At 51.8% G+C, this 16,579-nt stretch overlaps 8 protein-coding genes across 8 annotated transcripts; 4 read left to right on the forward strand and 4 right to left on the reverse strand.

The window, feature by feature from the left end:
- Positions 1 to 77: 77 nt before the first annotated feature.
- Positions 78 to 2,677, forward strand: BD324DRAFT_633628 (putative glutamate decarboxylase). The gene is made up of 14 exons (XM_022016638.1): positions 78 to 341; positions 408 to 538; positions 596 to 623; positions 670 to 730; positions 778 to 834; positions 890 to 1,212; positions 1,273 to 1,404; positions 1,464 to 1,517; positions 1,558 to 1,675; positions 1,719 to 1,785; positions 1,827 to 2,166; positions 2,207 to 2,314; positions 2,357 to 2,480; positions 2,532 to 2,677. Exons 1-14 carry the CDS (start codon positions 259 to 261, stop codon positions 2,562 to 2,564), a joined length of 1,659 nt encoding a protein of 552 aa, XP_021869234.1. The 5' UTR covers positions 78 to 258; the 3' UTR covers positions 2,565 to 2,677.
- A 750-nt stretch (positions 2,678 to 3,427) lies between these two features.
- On the forward strand, positions 3,428 to 4,817 carry BD324DRAFT_652738 (hypothetical protein; the record flags this gene model as incomplete). The annotated part of the gene is made up of 2 exons (XM_022018545.1): positions 3,428 to 3,537; positions 3,587 to 4,817. The coding sequence occupies 2 exons, from the start codon at positions 3,428 to 3,430 to the stop codon at positions 4,815 to 4,817; spliced, it is 1,341 nt and encodes a 446-aa protein (XP_021869235.1).
- Positions 4,818 to 4,879: 62 nt separating this feature from the next.
- BD324DRAFT_633635 (mitotic checkpoint regulator, MAD2B-interacting-domain-containing protein) lies at positions 4,880 to 6,331 on the reverse strand. The gene is made up of 6 exons (XM_022016639.1): positions 5,981 to 6,331; positions 5,640 to 5,929; positions 5,208 to 5,596; positions 5,079 to 5,165; positions 4,977 to 5,034; positions 4,880 to 4,935 (listed from the first exon to the last, which is right to left on the reverse strand). The coding sequence occupies exons 1-6, from the start codon at positions 6,292 to 6,294 to the stop codon at positions 4,928 to 4,930; spliced, it is 1,146 nt and encodes a 381-aa protein (XP_021869236.1). The 5' UTR covers positions 6,295 to 6,331; the 3' UTR covers positions 4,880 to 4,927.
- A 140-nt stretch (positions 6,332 to 6,471) lies between these two features.
- On the reverse strand, positions 6,472 to 7,143 carry BD324DRAFT_682937 (hypothetical protein; the record flags this gene model as incomplete). Its single annotated transcript, XM_022019170.1, has 4 exons — positions 6,472 to 6,651; positions 6,692 to 6,758; positions 6,824 to 6,937; positions 6,995 to 7,143. 4 exons carry the CDS (start codon positions 7,141 to 7,143, stop codon positions 6,586 to 6,588), a joined length of 396 nt encoding a protein of 131 aa, XP_021869237.1. The 3' UTR covers positions 6,472 to 6,585.
- Positions 7,144 to 7,906: 763 nt separating this feature from the next.
- BD324DRAFT_603864 (putative oxidoreductase) lies at positions 7,907 to 10,411 on the reverse strand. Its single transcript, XM_022013965.1, has 9 exons — positions 9,992 to 10,411; positions 9,254 to 9,939; positions 9,043 to 9,207; positions 8,679 to 9,004; positions 8,466 to 8,632; positions 8,305 to 8,414; positions 8,244 to 8,255; positions 8,117 to 8,195; positions 7,907 to 8,067 (listed from the first exon to the last, which is right to left on the reverse strand). The coding sequence occupies exons 1-9, from the start codon at positions 10,302 to 10,304 to the stop codon at positions 8,057 to 8,059; spliced, it is 1,869 nt and encodes a 622-aa protein (XP_021869238.1). The 5' UTR covers positions 10,305 to 10,411; the 3' UTR covers positions 7,907 to 8,056.
- Positions 10,412 to 10,442: 31 nt separating this feature from the next.
- Positions 10,443 to 12,810, forward strand: BD324DRAFT_633642 (glucosidase II beta subunit-like-domain-containing protein). Its single transcript, XM_022016640.1, has 12 exons — positions 10,443 to 10,708; positions 10,775 to 11,002; positions 11,049 to 11,167; positions 11,218 to 11,341; positions 11,390 to 11,449; positions 11,487 to 11,840; positions 11,889 to 12,038; positions 12,088 to 12,256; positions 12,296 to 12,370; positions 12,417 to 12,491; positions 12,546 to 12,582; positions 12,632 to 12,810. Exons 1-12 carry the CDS (start codon positions 10,603 to 10,605, stop codon positions 12,773 to 12,775), a joined length of 1,641 nt encoding a protein of 546 aa, XP_021869239.1. The 5' UTR covers positions 10,443 to 10,602; the 3' UTR covers positions 12,776 to 12,810.
- On the reverse strand, positions 12,752 to 14,155 carry BD324DRAFT_113826 (cytochrome b5-like heme/steroid binding domain-containing protein). The gene is made up of 6 exons (XM_022011940.1): positions 13,912 to 14,155; positions 13,794 to 13,857; positions 13,432 to 13,743; positions 13,264 to 13,374; positions 13,120 to 13,213; positions 12,752 to 13,074 (listed from the first exon to the last, which is right to left on the reverse strand). Exons 1-6 carry the CDS (start codon positions 13,961 to 13,963, stop codon positions 12,826 to 12,828), a joined length of 882 nt encoding a protein of 293 aa, XP_021869240.1. The 5' UTR covers positions 13,964 to 14,155; the 3' UTR covers positions 12,752 to 12,825.
- A 193-nt stretch (positions 14,156 to 14,348) lies between these two features.
- BD324DRAFT_609750 (hypothetical protein) lies at positions 14,349 to 16,507 on the forward strand (the record flags this gene model as incomplete). Its single annotated transcript, XM_022014172.1, has 9 exons — positions 14,349 to 14,549; positions 14,605 to 14,706; positions 14,760 to 15,222; positions 15,273 to 15,367; positions 15,429 to 15,573; positions 15,610 to 15,739; positions 15,788 to 16,011; positions 16,059 to 16,407; positions 16,444 to 16,507. 9 exons carry the CDS (start codon positions 14,349 to 14,351, stop codon positions 16,505 to 16,507), a joined length of 1,773 nt encoding a protein of 590 aa, XP_021869241.1.
- Between the last annotated feature and the right edge of the window lie 72 nt (positions 16,508 to 16,579).

The following is a 16,579-nucleotide window of genomic DNA, read 5'->3' on the forward strand; positions in this document are numbered from 1 at the left end:
TTGCCACGTTGGCCTCCCGGTGTGTGTGTGTGATGTGCCTGGCCGATGAATTTGAATCCACGTCGTCTCTAAAAATAGGGACGGAACCGCGGATTTGCAGTGACGTAACGAAGCACAGGCCAGGAGGGCCAGAAAGCAAACGTTGGCTCCTTATGACTTTTGGTGAATTGGTTGGCTATATAAAGAATACACACATCGGTCCTCTTCTCTTCTTCTCCACGCCCACGGCACATATCTCATCTCATCTCCACCCGCACCATGGCATTGGGTCGACACGTAGACGCTGACAAGCTCATTGCAGCTTCAAGGGATCACCCTGCGCACAAGCACACTTCCGCCAGGTGAGTGAGGAGATGCGACCGAGAAGGGGAACTGCGGGAAGACGTGGACTGACGTATGTTTGACAGACACGACCTCCACGACAACCCATTCTTGTCGAGGTACGATGTGGAGACCGAGTTGCCCAAATACCGCCTGCCTGACAAGGGTGCGGATGGAAAGGTCGTCTACCAGATCCTCCATGACGAGTTGATGTTGGGTGAGAGTCCCTAGAGGCTTATAGAGAGGGTTGAGACTGACGATACGAAAAATCTAGATGGGAACCCCAGCATGAATCTTGCTTCGTGAGCCTCTTCGATGACATTTTCATTCAGATCTCTGATGAAACAGATTCGTCAACACGTGGGCACCTGATGAGGCTAGAACACTCATGATGGAAAACCTCAACAAGGTGAGGGAACATCTGTGATGATTCTAGTCCGCCTAATGCCTGTTTAGAATCTTGTCGACCAAGACGAGTACCCTGCTGCCCAAGAAATCCACGAGAGATGCGTTGTGAGCCCAACCACGCCATGCTTAGCGAGGTATCGCTAAGACCGCCCCCGCCTAGTCGATGATCTCTCACTTGTGGCACGCTCCACCCGAGAACAAGGCCATGGGAACGGCCACCACTGGATCTTCCGAAGCTATCATGCTTGGAGGAATGGCTCTCAAGCGAAAATGGCAAGAGAGAATGAAGGCCAAGGGTAAAGACATTCACAACCCTGGTCCCAACATCGTCATGGGTGCCGAAGCTCAAGTCGCTCTTGAAAAGTTCGCCAGGTACTTCGAAGTCGAAGCTAGACTCGTCCCCGTCACCAAGGAAAGCAACTATGCCATGTCTGCCAAGGACGCCATGAAGTACGTGGATGAGAATACCATCGGTATCTTTGTGTGAGTGACAAGTTTGCTGCACTCCGGAAGCCAGCTCGCTCATACTCAATTATCTGTCAGTATCATGGGATCCACCTACACTGGAACGTTTGAATCTGTCCAGGAGATGTCTGACGAGTTGGACAAGTACGAGGCCGAGACGGGCAACTATGTGCCCATCCATGTCGATGCTGCCTCCGGTGGATTCGTGGCGTGAGTGCAGGTGTTTTTTAACCTCTCGACAAAAGGTCTCCTGACACAAAGAATTTCAGGCCATTCGTTTACCCCCACTTGACTTGGGACTTTAAGCTCCCCAGGGTTCACAGGTGAGACCTTTGCAGTGATTGTAGTCTGATCATTGTCCAGTATCAATACCTCTGGACACAAGTACGGCATGAGCACTGTCGGTGTCGGTTGGATCATCTGGCGTGGTGCCGACTACCTTCCCAAGGAGCTCATCTTTGAGCTTCACTACCTCGGAGCGGTGAGCCAAAGACTCGGCAAAATTCAACGCTGATATTTGACAGACCGACTACTCATTCAACCTCAACTTCAGTCGACCTGCGCACCCTATCCTCGCCCAAATGTTCAACTGTAAGTACCATACATATCACTCCGTTGATCCCACCGTACAGTCTTGAACCTTGGTTTCGATGGTTACCGCCGGATCATGGTCAACAACTTGTCCAAGGCTCGTCTCATCTCTCGAGCTCTCGAAGGTACCGGCTGGTACACTTGCGTGTCCAACGTTCACATCCCCAAGGCCGCCCCTAGCCAGAGCGTTGGAGAAAAGATTTCTCAAGTCATTGGTCACGTCGAAAAGAAGACCCCAGCTATTGATGGGCCTGAACACTACCTCGAGGGTCTGCCCGTCGTGTCGTTCCGATTCAGCGACCAGTTCAAGGCTGAAAACCCTGGTATCAAGCAATCTTGGATCCAGTTGCAACTTCGAGGTCTAGGCTGGATTGTACCAAAGTGGGTCACATTGGTCGCATTAATACTCATAATCCGTCAGCTACCCTCTTCCGCCCTCGTGCGATGACACGGAGATTCTCCGAGTCGTTGTTCGAGAGTCCCTCTCGGGTGATTTGGCCCGAAAGCTGATCGAGGACATTGTGCAAGTGTAAGTCTTGGCTCATGTTGAACTCTGCTGAGCCAGCCTTAGGACTGAGCAGCTCCTCTCGGACCAGGGTCCTTCTCTCTCCATGTCTACTGCCAACAAGGTCAGGCGAAGCACTGGTCCTGGATCAGAGGACAGGTCAGATGGTATCGACAAAGACCACGCATCGGTAAGTGGTGCTATGCCTAGTGATGACTACGTTTGGCTGACGTTTTGCCAGCAAAACACCAAGACTTGGGCCAAGCCGTGTTAGAGAAGGACGAGGGAGTCAGCGTCTCTGGATATTTCAATATTGTTTCTATACCGTTCATGTCAAACCAGGTACAAAGTGGGAGCCACACATGCATGTCCCAATAGCCTCGTGTGCCACACTCGGTGAATTGTCATCGGCAATTAGAAGGATCAATAGTAGTCTGGAGACCCCACATTTGGCAAACTGCCTGTTGTTCATTGTGCTTCTTCGTCACTCTATCTCTTGACTCGCACCTTCTCACTGAAGCGTCAACTCAAGCCCGCCAGTGGTCTCGCAGCAACCCAAGTGGTGCAATTGAGAAAGGGCGTCTCTTGGCTCTGTCTGGCACATGTAGAACATCGTGTGAGTGTTGCACCTCTTCACTTCGCCAAAACCCCCTCCTTTTCCACTACCTAGAGGATTTCCATTTTCAGAATCGCTCGTTGGAGTTGCTGCCCTCAGGGATTCACGCAACGCAGACGACAACCTATAGCCTATAGCTGCTGATAGTACTATCAATTCGCTCTACATGTCCGTGCCGCCTTGATTTGTACTGATGCCTTTAAGACAGGGCAAATCAAACGTCATTCCCAGCGATCCGTAGCCGATCTAACAAGTGAGTGTTGTGCCTTCATACGCATCCATTCTCTTCTATCCCCCATCCCTTTAATCCCTTTAATGATTATATCAAAACACAATAGACAAGCATATGTAGGATTCCTGCTCGCAGGAGACAGACTACAACCCTTTGTGACTGAAATTTCGCCCCCCCCCCCCCCCCCCCCTCTTCATTTGGCGTGTCATTTCGGGCTCCAAAACGCGTTCCACGAGCTAACAAGAGCCCCAGGCGCCTAGACCCCGCGCCGCGCTGCACCTGGTCCATCATGCCGACTCCAAAATGGTACCCTCAAACTCAAAACCCTCAATCCTTCCACTATCGAACCTCGGGTCGTCCGAGAGACGCGAACAAGCCCGTCGATCCGAAAACGCTGTTGTGAGTGAGCGCGCAACGACCTTCAGGTCTCAGCTTATCCTTGCTCCAGACCTCTCCCATCCATGGATCAGCACACCTACTATGATTCCCCTGCATCTCCATCCTCATCATCTACCAGCAGCTCAGCATCCGACCTCCCTTTTGCCGACAATGTCCCATCAAATTCCGGTAAAAAGAAGATCATCTCATCTAGATTCGCTCGTCGTGGGAAAATGTACGCCTGGGCACCATCTTACGAAGCCGTCAAAGTTGACTATCGAGTTCGGAAACGGATGAAAGCGTGTATGGAGTGTTTCCTCCCAGAAGCAGCGGCCGAAGTCGGCGTAGCTCCGCCAGCAAACATTCTGCGAGCGGAGACCAGGAGAGAAAAGAGAAAACGGAAACGCGAGGAGGATTCTGAATGGGTCCTGCCTCATCTCAAAAGTCCAAGTCCGCCATTATCAACGGGGAAACTCGCCCCGATGCTCGCTTTGCCTCAGAGCTACGTCGATATTATGCTCAGCCCGGCCATGCGCCATTCACTCGAGGATGATACGGTCGAAAATGGTCTACAGGGAACGACTCAGGAGCTGCTCGAAGGTGAAAAGGGTCTCATGCAGGCTTGTGGACGTCTACGAGAGATCCTCCGCCTGAGAGACAGAGATGTTCAAGTAGCCAAGGTCGCAGAGAGTAATAGCAATCACGAACAACCGAATGGTCATTCAGAGGTAGAGGTCGATAGTGACGAGACGTCCAACAATGCTATCGCCGGACCCTCATCCTCGTCGAGAGCAGCGAGCGTTGCTGCTCCGGATCGAAACGAACAGATCCCACCTCTACCTCACGTCACAGACGTAGACAATCTCTGGCGGGTCACACAAGAACTGCTCATGGCTGTCCCTGCACCGACTATCAAATACGCCGCGACGAAACCGGGTACCGCAGCGCCAGTCAATGGAGTGCCTGAACCCATCGTCACTGCCACGCCCGTTCAAAGACTATTCACCTGTCCTGACGGTATTACCATCATGGCTGAACCGGCTGCGAACGCACCAGGTATGGCTTTTTCGGCCTCCCATCCTGGTCGACCGAGGACTATCAAGTACAATCTTGACATGGCTGCACAATGTCGAGCTGTGGACGATGCGCTGGAACGAGTTGCAGAGCTGTTGGCCGATTGTATGGAATACAAGGAGCGATTAGAAGAGGCTAGGGATCGAGTGGCGGATGTGGCAAGGGCAAGAAAGAGGATATGGGGAGTCGTCAAGGAGCGTGCAGGATTCGAAATGGATCGAATGTAGTTCTTTTCACAATCAATTTGTAGTAGCGATAGCCAAAAGGGTCAAAGTGTGTCAATCCGGGATCACGGGGAAAATGAAATACATTGTATACGATTCAAGCGACAACAGGTTTAGAAACCTGTCGAGTGCGTCAGCAAGAGCCATCACAAATGCCCTCACCATACTTTGATCGCGCGGCCCGCATGCTCTTTTGATTCGCCGCGATCCGATCTTCCAGCTGTAGCATGCGTCAGTGGGATGACCGCCAAGGATGCCTCTCACCTCCTGCCTCTGCGAGTAAGCCGTACTGAGCAGTGATGTAAGTTGATGACGCTGCGCAGCGAGGCCCTTTGTCTTTTCCACCGATCCCTATAAGAACGTCAACAATGCGTCTTCAAGGAGGAAGCTGACCTTGTACTCGAAATCATCGCCCGTCTTGGGTTTCTGGAGCTGCTCCAATCTGGCTTGTTCTGCCCTGCCCTCCGCCAAACCTTGAGCGACATCGATCTCAAGAACATCGGCACCTCTGGAATTGTATTCGTCCCAGTGTTTTCCGACTTGCCCATCGTCCTCTCTTCTGTCTCCTTGTAGTCTGTGTTTTTCTCCGCCCTCCTTGGAGAAGAATGAGGTGTAGTATTCCTCGTCGTACGCTGCCCATTGGCCAGAGGGAAGTTGATAGTATCCTGGATATGGATCGTTAAGAGTCGGTTCAGGAGGTACAAAGTCAGGGACACTCGGAGCTGAAGTGATAAGGAAAGTGGTGGCTATGGAGGGTGTCGAAGAGGAGACTGAGGGCTCGCCTGGAAGTATAGTCAATGTATTATACCTTCTGCCATGACTCACTCAGGCCGAAAAGATCCACGACTGGTTCTGGGGCCTTCTCCTTCTCCTTCTCCGCCTTTGCTTTCCCTCTCGCAATAGAGGAAGGTAACAAGAATCCAGACTTTGGCGCGGGTCCATGAGCATCTCCGTCATCTTCCTTTGCAAAGCCAGACAAGTCGAGATCCTCCATTCCAGGAGGTGGCGGAGGCCTGTTCACGGCCATGGATTTGTTGACTGATAGACTAGATTTGCCTTCTACCTTCGGTAAGATCTTTCTCTTCGGAGGGGGCAGCATTCCAAGTAATGCAGAACTACAAAGCGTGTCAGCTTGATATCCATGTGACAGCGCGCATCCGGCTAACCTTCCCTTTCCTTGAATCTTTGGCTTCTTCACTTCTCTACCCTCGTCGTCCGGACTGACTCTCCCGCGTTGACGTGATAAACCGTCATCCTCATCCTCTACATCTGTCCCGCCTATCGCATTAGCCTTGGGTAGATCCAAGGTGATTTTGATCGGACCTTTGCTCTTGCCTTTAACAACGGGTTTCGAAGGAGCAGGGGAGGCTTTGACAGTCACGGGAACTTTCGCAGGTTGAGAATTTCGGACAACTTTCGATGGACCAGCTTCTGATTCAGAATCTGATCCGGAATCCGAACCATAGTTTGCGAGGAGCATGTCTTGAAGAGCTCGTTGAATGTCAAGAGGAATGAGTTGAATGGCGAGAAAGAAGTGTGCTTTCCTCAATTTCAAGTGGCAAAAACAGCTGCTTCGAAAGTGGCGTGGCGGAAGATGTTAGAGCAATACTGTAGAGTGAACAAGAGTCAATGCATCTAGATGCGTACAACAAGGGGACTTGGATGCTATGCTATGAAAGCGCTGCCAGGTATGTAGCTCCAGGCTTGAGGAGTGTAGATCATGCAGTGCCGTGGGATTGGAATGGGGTGATTTGTGACACCACAGTACGCCTCAGTACATGGCAATCTCGCCAAGGGACATCAGAACAATCTGTGCCTCTGGCCTGCCCATATCACACTGATCAAATGGTGAGCTAGCATGGAGAGCCGTCACTCACCGCTCCTCCTCTCAGCTCTCTCCACCGAGCGGAATACCAGGTGATAACTGTGCGTTCTCTCATATTCCTATCAAGACGCTGCGTAAGCTACACAGTAGTAGCCTTGAGATTTCAGACGCAAAAGCTGCTCACAGGGGCATACCGCTGAAAACCCTCTGCTTGAGCTTTGCGATGAGTACTTGGACTTCACCAAGCCAAGTTCTGAGACCCATCATTCCTTGGACGATGGCGAGTGGTTCCACTAATCTAGACCTCATGATTAGCTGGAGTGCAGCTGTTTCTCAGATGATTGCATAAACTCACTTGTTCAAGACGTCTAGATACGCTTCGATCAGCACCACTGGCATCATTTTGTGTTTCTCCAGCTCCATTTGAACCGTCGCCAGAGTCATGCCCGCCATCTTCATGTGCTGGAGGGAGAAGTGACCCATGGGTTGGGCAGCTGCGAACATGGTCGGCAACGCGGCGGCAGCTAGGGAAGTGTCGGGGATGATGGAGGGGAATTGAGGTAGCCGGGAGGTGAGGGAAGACCTTGCTGCAATCGGATTTTCAAGCGATGAAAGGAGGGCCACTTAGGCGTACCGAGGTGATAGCCAGAGTGGATATAAGGTTGAGTGCCGGCGAGCTGGACCTGCAGCCCTGGCGATGCTCTTGAATGCAAATGCGAGATGCCACGGGGCCAGGACAACGAAAGCAAGCAAAATTGGAACAAAGTTATTGACAATGAAGAAAGGAATGGGCGTCCCAGAGTTTGCGAAGGAAACTAGAAGATCCTCCTCATATACAGCGATACCGGATCCGACACAGCTCAGGACTCCAAGAAAGGAAGAATGCCTCGTCTGTTCGAGGAGGCGGAGACGGACGATCGAGGTAGATCATGGAGATCCTGAAACTCTCCTCTCCTCAGCTATCTTTGCTGGGGAGCTGGACGTGGTGGTGATTGTGGGGTAAATGATGATGAAAGGAGAAGATGAAGATCTATCTGCCGAGTAAGCAATGGACAAAGACAAAAATCAGACCGATGAGGCTTAGCAGTCAGTACTGTCGATCAAGGAGACATATTAAACAAGCGTGAAGTCGAAGCATCTTGACACCTTGGGCTTGCCTTGTTCAAACGTATCCACGCATTGGACAAAGGAAGGCCGTGGACTCAAGCGTTTCATGTCCACTTGGAAGGAGTACCGACGCTCGGCCTCTCGGATGCAGATGAAAGGAATCGAAAGGACATATCAGTTAGTGAGAGTCTTCTTCTCGTAAGTTCGCAGGCCAACATCCATCAGTCCATGCCAATGGGCAATCTTGACAATCGCCGATGCATATGGAAGCGGCCTGGCAAGTATATGCCGTCAAAGAGGATTGCACCCCTTAAGTGATGCCTGATAACAAGTCAGTTCGTTCGCTAAAGTCTTGTCGCGCTGTACTCACTGTACTTGGGACCTCCACCGCCCTCTGGCACGGTCCAAGTGATATCTTGCGTTGGTGTCTTGATTGAACATGTCTTGCACTAATAGATGATCAGTACTATCCTCAAGCTTAACCGGCATGGACCTACATGGATACAATTCTGAGCGATATGATCAGCACACGTCACTCCACGATAGCACAGTGCTCACCTGTGAATTGATGACAAACTTCTTGCCCTCGGCATCTGCGTCCGCACCCTCCGCATCCGTGTATTCGTATACGGCAGCGGGACATGCGCGCCCTAGAAGACCGGCGTATTCTGGTAGGGGTCATCAGCTGATGTCCCACCTCGAGGCAAACGTGCGCTCACCTCCAACGTTGGCCGCGGTGTGCCTCTCTCTCGCGCCTTGCTCGTCAGGAAGCTTCAGATGTGAGGGCTGCCCTTCGGCGTGGTTCGTTCCCGTCAAAGAGACACTGGTGAGTATATCGAAAGAGAGCTTGCCATCAGGTGCAGGATAGTCAATCGGCTCGCATTCGCTGGCAGTTTGTCAGCTATCTTAAGGGCCGGGTGCTGCCAACTCACCTTGCCCGCTTCGTCGCGGCGTAATCCTCAGTAGGATGGTGGAAGGTCCAAGGGACGCGACCCTTGAGGAACATGCTGTCGAGGCCGGAATAAGCCATACCTCCCCAGAGTCCGAGAGGGTTATGGAACGACGGTCGAAGATTTCGGACCTCTTTGAGCTCTGACCACACCCAAGAATCTTTGATGGCATCTTCGTAGCCTGACATGTTAACGGCAGATGACTCAGAGATGGATTCGGCCACTGCTTCCTCCTCTGGTCTTAATTGCTTGAAGGCTGCTTCGGCAGCAAGCATTCCCGACTTCATGGCGTTATGTGTGCCCTTGATCTGTGACGCAATCAGCAACATCGTGGCACTTTGCTCACCTTTGGGACATTCAGGAACCCGGCCGAGCAACCGATCAGAGCTCCACCTGGGAAATGCAGCTTCGGGATTGACTGGAACCCTCCTTCGTTCAATGCCCTGGCGCCATACGCTATACGTTCTCCTCCCTCGAGTATGTTGGCAAAGAACGGATGGTGTTTCATGCGCTAGAACGGTATGAGCCAGTGTTCGGGAATCATATATCAAGCTCACCTGGAACTCTCGGTATGGTGAAAGGTATGGGTTCTGGTAGTCCAGTCCGACGACCAAACCTAAACTGACCATGTTGTCCTCCATGTGATACAGCCAACTTCCACCGTATGTCTTGAAATCGAGTGGCCATCCCAAAGTATGAACAACCTTTCCAGGTTCGTACACCTCATCTCTGACTTTCCATACTTCCTTGATGCCCAATCCATACGTCTGCGGGTCTTTTCCATCACGTAAGTTGAATTTCTGTTGGACCTGCTTTGACAAGCTCCCGTGTGCTCCTTCAGCGAATAAGGTGACCTTGGCGTGGAACTCCATTCCAGGTTCAAAAGAGTCTTTAGGTTGGCCATCTTTGCCAAGACCGACATCGCCAGTGCAAACCCCCTTGACGCCTGTACCATCCTCCGTATAAAGAACACGAGCGCCAGCGAATCCAGGGTAGACCTCGACGCCTAGAGCTTCAGCCTGCTCACCGAGCCAGGCTGTGAGTCGGGATAAAGAGACAATGTAGTTGCCTTTGTTGCTCATTTGAGGCGGATGAGGCATGGGGAATGAAGATTTGGCGGTGAGAAATCTCATGCTCCCTTCGTCGGAGGGTTGATTGAGAGGAGCACCCTTTTCTTTCCAATCGGGTATGAGCTCATCCAGTGCCTTTGTTTGAATGACGGCTCCAGACAAAATGTGAGCACCTGGATACACGATTAGCTTGATATTTGGCAAAAGACTCAGACGCCTACTGACCGACTTCTGCACCCTTCTCTAAGACGACAACTCTCAGCTCATCGCCTCCCTTCTCAGCCTCCAGCTGCTTCAGTCTGATTGCAGCACATAGTCCCGCAGGTCCACCACCGACGATACACACATCGACTTCGTCTGTATCTCTCTCGATGGCCTCTGGATCAAATTTTGCCTCTGTCGCAAAAGTTCTGCTGACGCTTAACCGCTGAGACCTGTCGATCGGTGCACGGTATATCGAGCCGCGCTTTGGACGCAAGATGATCTGCAAGGATCGAGAAGATGACGCGATCGTCCTTGGAGCAGACATGAAAGACATGTTGACGAGCGCCCTGTTGCTTGAAGATCACTCGTGCCAGATGAGCGATGAGTCAAGTCAGCCGAGTGCTAATGTGATGGTTGGTATGGAGAGACTGTGATTGGTTCAATCAAGCTGAAAACAATTGTAGGTCGGTCCGATTTTTGAGTCATGATTCGGATCTTGGTCCATAGTTTGCCGACGCGCCTATCCCCCAGCTCAACCTGATAGGCGTTAGTCAGTTGGGACGTGTCATGATGATCCACGCTACAACGTTCTTGAGGAAGCAAGTGTGTCTGACAGTGGTGAGAGAGCAATCATGCGAGCCTCTTCCATATTGTTCGTACTCTCCTGTATCGGAGCACAAGTCTCTGCGGATGCTATAAAGCATGAAAACGGCATCAGAAGAGGCTTAGAACCAGCTCGTGAGCTCCACCTCGTCACATTCCTTCCAGTTCATTGGAGTGCATTGACTAATAGTTGATCTTCAGTTCGTAGCCACTACGAGCCAAACTCCTCCGGGACGTTCAAATGTCTAGATGGCTCAAAGACTATTCCTTATTCCGCGCTTGACGACGACTATTGTGACTGTCCTGACGGTTCAGACGAACCTGGCACATCTGCTTGCGAAGGTGTAGGGGATCAGTTGTTTTGGTGTGAAAACAAGGGTCATGTACCAGGGAAGGTCAGGAGGAGCAGGGTAAACGATGGACTCTGTGGTACGTAAGCTCACATGGAATACGACCATCTCTGACCTTCCTGCAGATCCAGAATGCTGTGATGGATCCGACGAGTATGCCACAGGAGCATGCCCTAACCAATGCGAGGAGATTGGCAGGGCTCACAGGGAAAAGCTGGAAGCAGAGAATAAGACAAGAAGGACGGTGAGAATGATTCAGCTGCATCTTTGGTCGCAAGTTGATCAACCTCCCAGGGCTCAAAAATTCGTTCAACCTATGTCAAATTCGCTCAGAACGAGAGAAGGAGGCTGGAGGATCTGATCAAAACCAAGTCATCCGAGGTTGTCGCCAAAGAGGTCGAGGTCGAAAACGCTAGGCGTAAGTGCTTCTCTGCTTAAGATTATGGCCCAGCTGGAACTGCTTCAGTCAATCTTGAACGCATGGAGACCAACAGTCGAGAAGCTCTGGAGAGGAAGAAGGGTACTCGTAAGTCTGTCATGCCTGATTGTGGTTAAATAGCTAGCACTCTACGCCTTCACCCTGTCTCAGAGACTCGCTCTAGGTCGGTTGAGGACTAAGACAGCTCGGCTAGAAAGCGAGCTCAAAGATCTTCGAAACATCCTGGACGAACTATCCAAGAACTACAATCCAAATTACTCGGATATGGCTGTCAAGGCAGCAGTGAAAGGATTCGAAGAGCTCTCCAAAGCTGCAGACGTCGTGGAGGGAGACATCGAAGGGGACACCGAGGCATCTGTAGAGGTATATGAGGAGATCCAGGACAATGAGCTGGATGAGCTTGAGAGGAAAGATCTGGACGGACTGCTATTGATGGACGATCTCGATATGGACGATGACGAGGGCGATGAAGGTCTGCGTGGGTTATTTCCGTCCCCGCAGCTAGTCTCAGCTGATTCAAGAGTAGTCTACAAGCTTGACGAATACATCCCTGACTCGATATACGAATATTGGGCAACGATTAGGGATCTAACCATTGACTGGATGATCAAGCTCGGATTGATCCGCAAATCCTCAAAGCCAGCTGCTGTCCCATCTAACTCCGCCGAGGCACCTCGTAAGTCTCATCATGTTTAATAACGAGAGGCATTCTGAGTTCGTCACAGACGTTTCTGCCGCCAGAGAGAAGCACAGGAATCTCAGTAATGAGCTTAGCAAATGGCGAAATGAGATCTCTGGAGCCCAGCAGACTCTCGGTGACATGGCGAGCAAATTTGGACCTGATGGCGAGTGGAAAAAGTTGGATGGGACGTGTATCGACAAGGTCGCTGGAGAGTGAGTCTATGCGGTGCGACAAGGAGCTTACAGTTCCAGCTACACTTACGAGCTGTGCTTCTTTGGACGAGCGTCACAGAAGAGCAACAAGGACTCGTCGTCCAATCACCTCGGGTGAGCTACCCTCAGCCTTGGGGCGCCTACTGATTGTGATTCCCAGAACATGGTCAAAGTGGGAACAAGGCGAGACACACGGCTCGTTTGAATACTATAGCACTCAATACTATGAGCACGGGTGCGTCCGTCCATGTGGGACGACCAATAGATTGCTGACTTTCCTGCTTTCCAGTGCCAAGTGCTGGAATGGTCCACAGCGGAGCGTCAGGGTAAGCGAGGTCTCCTTGCCGTCCGGGCCCGTCCGCTCATCCCTTGCAGGTGTCCCTCACATGCGGAACGCAGAACGCCCTTTTGTCCATTTCTGAGCCTGAGAAGTGTGAATACTACTTCACCGCAACCACGCCAGCCCTCTGTTGGCCCCTCGACACAGATGCCAAGGTATCCGTCAAGGCAGAGTTATAGAGCCGCATCGCAAGATCCATGCATTGCATAGCATTCATGGCCCGTAGTCTTTACAGCTCTCCCTTTGCCTTGCCTTTAGCCTGTGGTCTGGCCTCGACAGGTGACTGTGCTGGAGCCGGTCGGACCTGCGGTCCATGTGGACCCGCATGGGATGAGCCTGGTGCAGTTCCTCCAGGTTGTTCGTCTTGATCGCAAGGTGGTGGAATCGGTGTCGAGGGATCGATGTCGGGGTTGAGAACGTGTCCGACTAGCGCGTATGACTTGTGGTCCGCAAAGAACGATTTCCAGTGATCCAAAGCCTGACAGGGCGTTCAGCATGGGGAGTCACTGAATTGCTTCTTCACCTTGAGCTCTTCTACTGATAAGCCTCTCAGATCATGAGTCTGATGCGTTTCGAAGCAGCCTGTTATAAAGGCCCTACTGGCATCCTTGCCCGTCCTGAAGATCAGAGACATGAGCGCGAAGTCATCGAGAAATAATCGACCTACATGAAATTATAGCTTCCACCTGGTCCGTAAACCCTCCGATTTGACGAAACGTCAAAGACTTGTCCGTCAATGGCGAGATACAGAGGCAGGTTCGGATTTGATCCATCATGTCTACCATTCCATTTATCAACATACTCCCATAGCGGAGGACCTTGACAAGCCGCTTACCTTGCGAGTCTCTCCGGCGTGAACTGCCTCAACTTGATCTTGTTCGGATTAAAGGGACTCGTCTTCCAGTACTTTTGTATCGGAGGGACGATATGAGGCGAGAGGTTGAATGTCCAAGAGCCGGTCGAGAACTGAGAAAGTAGCGGGAGGAACATGAAGACGAGCATGATAGTGCCCCAAGGGATGCTAGATGGATTTTGTCCAGCTCGACGCTTCGCGTCATCTGCGACTCGTGCAGCATGAGCTTCACGTTGAGCCTTAGCTTTGAGGAATGGCTTGTTCGGCGGTTTATTGGAGACTTTACGACCAGCACTGCAGTGACGAGGTCAGTGCTTTGTTGGCATGTAACTCGAATACCTCACCCATCGGTTACTTGCTCATAATGTTTATCAGATGGATCGGTACCAGGTCTAGATCGCTTTCTAGCTATATGAGCGTTGCATGAGCGAAGAAACCGAGAGCATGTGAGGCAAGACTGACTGCCAGCGAGATAATCCTCATCCGTATTGGTGTACACGTCCGGAGCGTCCATCGCGCTGCTGTAGTTGTCCTACCACGTCCTCGCAGAGTGACGATCAGAGAAGATCCCGATATTTCGGCTTCGCTATAATTGCGAGGATGACTTCGATACAGAGGCATCGTCTCGGCCTCTATATTCTCTCTCACACACTCTTTTGGCTTATCTGACTCCTTCACACGAGAGTGAAGCAATCATGGGATCATAGAAGGATCTGTCTCAACCTGTGGAGGCGCTTTCAGAGCAGAGTCAGCAGCTATCGTCAACCACCTCGTGTTCATTCTCACCCTCCTTTGAGTGAGGGTCGATCCAATTTCTCATACGACTCAGCTCGCCCACAAAGGATCTTCGACCAGCTGTGACCTTGTTGACGAGACATTGAGCCTTGATAGCATACGAAATGATCGACTATACCGTCGACAACCTCACCGTGGCCCTGCTAGCCATCATCACCGCTCTGGCTATATATCATCGCTTCTTTACGACTGCTCTTCCGACGGTCCATCCGCTCCTACTAGGGAAGCAGAGTGATGTCTCTGCCGTCAGGAAGGATGGAGAGTCAGGTATATACAGAAATTGGGCCACTGGTCAGGGCACTCCGGTGAACTTGTTGCCGCTGGCGTCTAGCGCTTGCCGTTGGCTAACGCTTTGTCTAGTTCACGGTCAGACCGGCGAACTCGCTTAAGACCACAAACGATCTGGTCCCGACGACCGTATCGCAAGCAGGAGCCGTGCCCAAGTGCATTTTGGATGTCTCTGTGAGTGGACATCACTCGACACGCCGAGATCGTCGCTGATGCGTGGTGCTCAGCTATCACAAGAAGCTCTTGCTGAGCTCATCCGCCGTTTCCCTATCGGTCTCACCTCGTTATTCAACCTTCCAACGTCAAATGTCTCCCCACGACCTATCCTTGTTCTTCTCCCGCCTTCCCCCGTCACTGCTCTACCTCTCCTCATCCTCCAGCTTGCCGCAACTCCCAGTTCGCCGCTCGTGATCCTACCGTCGCCAAAACTCCTGACAAAGGCGCTGACACCAGCCGCCGACTCGCATCCCGTACCAGGTGTTCTCATCGTGCACCAAAGCCTCCTGGAGGATGTCCTAGAGCAAGCCGTAGAAGACTGTGGAGACAGCCTCGGCATCATGGTCGTCGGTGACAACGACAAGTCGCAGGGTCCTTTGGTTGAAAGAGCCATTGGCAAAGGGATGAAAGTCCACTGGTGGGAGGACGTTTGGGAGGCGGCAGAAATATCTTTGAATAAAATCACTGTTCCAAGTGAGCTTCTTGGTCAAGGGTGAACTCCGGGGTGTTGATCTTCTGCTTAGCTGCCCACTTCAATGATGTTCACAGCTATTTCTATAAACTCCAGGAAGATGACGAGGACGAAGTGCCTCCAGAGATTGCAAAGGTGACCCACCTGGTACGTCGTGACCCAGTGCTTTACGAGGAACAGAGGCAGTCGCATTGATTTTGAGCTCTAGAATATCACAGCTGGAGTTGCCGGTGTGCTGTCAATCTTTCCGCCTGACAAGCGTCCCTCGGCCGCTTTGCGAGATGTAGTAGCATCGTCAGTCCGACTCGATACACCATTCGGAATGACGATTGCCTTGGCGTCTATCTGGTGTGGTGAGAGATGTTCAGTGACTGGCCTGACCATTCCAGGTGCGAGCTTTCGGTTCATTGGCCCGCCTGTCCCCATCTGGCCGGAGTCTAAGCCCACCGAATCGGAGATTCAGGATCAGCTGAGGCGGCTCATGGACACGGATCAGCCTGCACCGACTCTGCTTTTCCTGTGAGCCTTCCTAGCGAACTGTGACTTTTGACACTTGGCTAATACCAGCTCAAGCAATCATGCAGAGCTCGAGGTAGTAACTAGACGCCTTAAATACGCTTTTTCATCGCACCCGCTCGCAAGTGTCGCGGCCGCGCACAAACTGCATGCTATACGAGCTGGAGACGTTTCGAAATCTGGCGTTGCAGAATCTCTTGTGTGGAAGCCTGTCCGTGGCAAGCTCTTTCATGGCTTGTTCTTGGACACCATGCGAGGCATCGTCATCGTGGGAGGTGCGCCGCTTATCTTTTCATGCGAGGACGAAACTGATACAGATCAGATCTCCCTCTCATGTCAACAATGGTAGCGGCGCAAAGTCTACTTTCCTTGCCCATCTCTCGAGTTTACGCAACTCACCTTTCGACCGGGCCCATCTTCGCCTCTCACTTCTACGACGTTCAGTCTAACGGCGTTCACCATACTGCTCTGCTCAAACCTGACAAGCCTTCAGGCGTCTCAGAAGACAAGGAGAAATGCCACACCGGTCCACCTGCAGCCAACATCGAAGTCCTCCTCAAGGGGCCTAACAGCTATGTCGTGGAGGGCGACGAAGGTGGCAAGATCAGAGGATCTTTATGGGTTCGGGGTCCGACTATCCTGGAAAGGGTCGGAGGAAGAATCGTAGAAGGGTGAGCGTGGTCTTATTTTGCAGCTGATGAGCCCAGGTGGACAAATGTCGAAGCTCAGGCTGAGGTGCAAACGAACGGCACATTCTTGGTCGATCATTGAGGATATCTGTCTCGAGTTGTGTCTCCAAATCATAGACGATCGCAGTGGTGTCATGCCCCATTGTCGACCTCA

This window comes from Kockovaella imperatae (assembly GCF_002102565.1).
Source record: "Kockovaella imperatae strain NRRL Y-17943 chromosome Unknown BD324scaffold_12, whole genome shotgun sequence".
NCBI lineage: Eukaryota > Fungi > Basidiomycota > Tremellomycetes > Tremellales > Cuniculitremaceae > Kockovaella > Kockovaella imperatae.